This window comes from Eimeria maxima, genomic scaffold (genome assembly GCF_000499605.1).
Source record: "Eimeria maxima Weybridge genomic scaffold, Emw_scaff420, whole genome shotgun sequence".
Classification (NCBI taxonomy): Eukaryota; Apicomplexa; class Conoidasida; order Eucoccidiorida; family Eimeriidae; genus Eimeria; species Eimeria maxima.
Genome location: NW_013563845.1, coordinates 23,257 through 28,011, shown reverse-complemented (window position 1 = coordinate 28,011; position 4,755 = coordinate 23,257). Strand labels below are relative to the sequence as shown.

The window sequence follows — 4,755 nt, the reverse complement described above, 5'->3', positions numbered from 1 at the left end:
TTATGCCATAACTCTTTATAAAATTAGTGTATAGTGTTGAATGTTTTCTAGGGTTTAGGGTTTAGGGTTTAGGGTTTAGGGTTTAGGGTTTTCTAGGGTTTATAATTCCTTACAACTTCCCATCTAGATGCAGGAAAAATATGTTTATTTCTTTCGAACCATTTTTTATCAATAATTATGCCATAACTCTTTATAAAATTAGTGTATAGTGTTGAATGTTTTCTAGGGTTTAGGGTTTAGGGTTTAGGGTTTAGGGTTTTCTAGGGTTTATAATTCCTTACAACTTCCCATCTAGATGCCGGAAAAATATGTTTATTTCTTTCGAACCATTTTTTATCAACAATTTTGCCTGCATGTGAATCTTCTTTTTCTTTTCGAACGTCATTAAATAATCGAATATCATCAAATGCATCAAAATGAAATAATGGACCCGATTTACCACGAGCACGACTCTTTATTAATTCATAAAATGTTATATTCTGTATACGTACGTACATATACATATATACATATATACATATTCATATACGTGTGTACATATACATGACCCAATTTACCACGAGCACGACTCTTTATTAATTCATAAAATGTTATATTCTGTATACATACGTACATATACATATATACATATATACATATATAGGCGTACGTATATATGTATAATGGACCCGATTTACCACGAGCACGACTCTTTATTAACTCGTAAAATGTTATATTCTGTATTCGTACGTACATATACATATATACATATATACATATATACATATATACATATATACATATATAGGTGTACATGTATAGTGGACCTGATTTGCCACGAGCTAAGCTCATTATTCACTCGTTAAATGTTATATTTTGGACATAAACCCTAAACCCTAAACCCTAAACCCTAAACACTAAGAAATAAAGAAATAAAGAATGAAGGATAAAATATATATATTAATGCATGCATATGTGTATATATATGTATGCATAGAACAAAGAAAAAAAAACATAAATGCTGCTGTATCTATTCATGCATACATACACCTCCCTATATATGTATATGCAGATATATATATGTGCATATACATATAATGTATATGTACATAATTCGTATACTTATGTGTGGTAGTATAAGATCCTCCTTAACATACATAAGATTATCTGTATGTATAGACCATGTACATGTATACAAGTATATGAATATGTATATGTATATGTATATGTACATAATTCGTATACTTACGTGTGGTAATATAAGATCCTCCTTAACATACATAAGATTATCTGTATGTATAGTCCTTAATTCAACAAATTCTTTCTCTAATTCTTTTTTTGCTCTATCTAAGAATTCACCAACTGTTAATCCTCTTAATATTTGTATTCTTCTTCTATGTCCTGTACCATCCCAATAAGAAAATGTTACTGTTAATGGCATACCTGCATACATAAATATATAAATAAATATAAATTATTATTATTTTCTTCTTTTTCTTTATATTATATAAAATATATTTATTCTTTTATTATTATTCTATTCTTATTTCCTCTTTTTTAGCGGTCGTTTGGGTGTATAGGCAACATATTATAATTGGGGTGTATAGGCAGCTATATTGGGGTGTATAGGCAGCTAATGAATATATATTTACGTTTTTCTTCTTCTTCTTTCTTGCGATATTCTTCAATTAGTCTTTGTCTCTCTGCTGCTAATTTTGCGTCTCTTTCTTTATCCTAAGGGAATAAGAAAAAAGAATAAAAAATATATTTATGCATGCATGCATGCATGCATGCATGCGTTTGCTTGCAAACCCTAAACCCTAAACCCTAAACCCTAAACCCTAAATAAAGGAGAAAGGGTAATAATAAGACTTACAGGTAGATAACTTGTATCTACACTTGGATCCTTTCCTATTCTCTTTCTTATCTTGAACAACCCCACCGAAGAACCACCATCAGCAGCAGCAGGAGACGTAGAAGCAGCAGAATCCGCCCCTGCATCCAGCAGCAAGCAGCAGCAAGAAGCAAATTATATATACAAATAGAGAATAAATATATAAATATATAAACCCTAAACCCTAAACCCTAAACCCTAATTTACCTGGACTGGAGGATTGCGTTCCTTCTTCTTGTTTAACCTTTACTGAACCTGGAGAGTTTGCTGCTGCTGCTGCTGCTGTTGCTGCTGTTGCTGCTGTTGCTGCTGCTGCTGGCGATTCCGATTTAAGTCGTGGGGAATCTGTATCACCTTTAACAGGAGAACTACTACTACTACTACTACTGCTGCTGCTGCTGCTGCCGCTGCTGCTGCTGCTGCTGCTGCTGTCGCTGCTGCTGCTGCTGCTGCTGCTGCTGTCTTCTTCTTCTTCTTGTGCAAGTACCTCATCTACTGTCTCATCACCAAATGATAATTTACTCTTCGCCAATTTTAATTCAAATTTCCTCTTTTCTTGCATCTTACTAAAAAAAAAGAAAAAAAAAACCCTAAACCCTAAACCCTAAACCCTAAACCCTTAGATAGAGTTTACTGTCTCTCTCTTTGTGTATGTCTATGCCTGCTCCTGGCATTTCTGCATGCTGCTGCTGATGCTGCTGGTAGTGTTCCTACTTGCTATTACTATTGTTGTTGCTCCTAGCTGCAGCACCTCCTTGCTTCTGCTGCTGTTGCTGCTGCTGCTGCTGCTGCTGCTATAATGCCTTACCTAACGAATAGCTCTTTGGTACCAAAACGAATTTGTTCTTCTAATTTTTGTCTTCTTTCTCTGAAGTCCTCTGCAGTAACAAGACCAATGGTCTCTTTCTTGAATTGTTCCTCTAATCTATCTGCTGCTGATCCTCCCCAATTAATATTTTTACGTTTTGTTCCTTTTGTCTCTAGCTGCTCTTTTGCTTGCTGCAAATGCTGCTGCATCTTTTGCCGCTGCTGCAGCAGACGAATTGCACGACCGCCTTCACTTGCGTGAATCGTCTGCAGCACGGCATTGCCGCCTTCTCCTGCAATTCGGAAATCCATTTTCTAATAAATAAGAAGAGGAAAAAGGAGGGAAAAGGAGGAAAAAAAGGAGGGAATGACGAGAAAGTGAAGAAGAAATGAGGGAGGGAAGCTCCTCGAAAATTGTCTATAATTGTAGTTACAACAACAAAGATAAGTGAGAAATATACTTTTACTTCAAATAAATCAAATAAACAATCACTTTGAGGTATTATATATCATTTGATGAAGAAACAGCGAAAAATCTGGAAAGATTCTTCAGCAGCTGCCTATACACCGCACGGTGTATAGGCAGGTGGACACTCAATATATACCGTTTTGATGGTATCACGCACTAAAAATACAAATTGAAACAACGACTTTATTCTTATAATGAATAAATTCAATATTTCCCCCCAATTGAACAGAAAAAGAAACAAAAAACAAACCAATCTCTGCTCGGCAGCCAACGGCGGTGCCGTTGGTTTCCCCCCAACTTCTCTCCCTTGAGACAGGAAAAACAGAAGAAATTAGGTTTATTTTACTCTTTTTCTTTCTTTTTTATTCCCTGAACAACAAAACTACAATTTAAATTGATCCAATAAAGGAAGAATGCCATCGCTCCACAGCCCCTGGGGGCCCCATGGTAGTTGCATGTGTTTCTTGTACGTGTATACATACCTTCTAGGGTTTAGGGTTTAGGGTTTGCTAATACAACAAAAGAAAACAATCAATTAAAATACATTAAAAGAAATAAATTAACAAAAATTAAATTAAAAATAAATTTACTTTTTGTCCTTTTATACCAACGATAACGCATGCATGCAACTACCGTCAGTATCAAACTGACGGTAGTAGTCCCTAAACCCTAAACCCTAAACCCTAAACCCTATATATAAGTGTATATTAGACCTACATTTAGTGTAAAAATAAATAAAGATATATTTTTAATTAAATTTATTTAATTTTATAATGCCCTAATAGTCTATTGCATGCATGCATGCAGGGAAAATTATTCATTTTATTATTTTTTTTTATTTATTTTCTTTTCCTTTTATTCTTTATTCTTTACACTAACTAAATAAATGCCAGTCTCTAACTCAACAGACGAACCGCTGCTGCTGCTGCTGCTGCTGCTGCTTGCTGCTACTGTTGCAACTGCTGCTACTGCTGCTGCTACAGCTGCTACTGGTGCTACTGCTGCTGCTACAGCTGCTGCTGGTGCTACTGCTGCTCCCTCTAGTGCGGCAGGTGCTACTACTGTTATTGCTGCTCCTCCTGCTACTACTGGTTGTACTGTTATTTTTGCTGCTGCTGCTGCCGCTGCTGCAGCAGCAGCAGCTGCTGCTGCTGCTGCTGAAGCAGAGATAAACGAGTTACGGAGACAGACATAAAATAAAGTATAAAAATTCTGTGACAAAAAAAAGGAAAGCAACTAAGAAATCGTTGCTGCTGCTGCTGCTGCTGCTGCTGCTGCTGCCTGTGCTTCTGTAGCATCAGCAGCAGCTGCTGCTGCTGCCACCACCCTGTGTGCCTGTCGCTGCAAGAACAGATGATGCAGCTGCTGCTGTTCCATTTGCTGTTGTTGTTGCTGTTGTTGCTGTTGTTGCTGCTGTTGCTGCTGCCGCTGCTGTTGCTGTTGCTGCTGTTGCTGCTGCATGCATGCATGCGCTTTTATCTGTATTGTATTTATTTATTTTATTTATATTATTTATTGAGGGCAATAGTAAGAAAATAAAATAAATAAATAAATAAAATAAATAATCCTTTGTATTTTATTTATATTTATATTTATTTAATATAAA

The 4,755-nt window shown here is 35.9% G+C and overlaps 1 protein-coding gene across 1 annotated transcript; it reads right to left on the bottom strand.

Annotated features, from left to right (window-relative positions):
• Positions 1 to 841: 841 nt before the first annotated feature.
• Positions 842 to 2,992, bottom strand: EMWEY_00032390 (XAP5 protein, putative; the record flags this gene model as incomplete). The annotated part of the gene is made up of 6 exons (XM_013478406.1): positions 842 to 868; positions 1,229 to 1,422; positions 1,632 to 1,713; positions 1,856 to 1,974; positions 2,081 to 2,439; positions 2,682 to 2,992. 6 exons carry the CDS (start codon positions 2,990 to 2,992, stop codon positions 842 to 844), a joined length of 1,092 nt encoding a protein of 363 aa, XP_013333860.1.
• Positions 2,993 to 4,755: the final 1,763 nt, after the last annotated feature.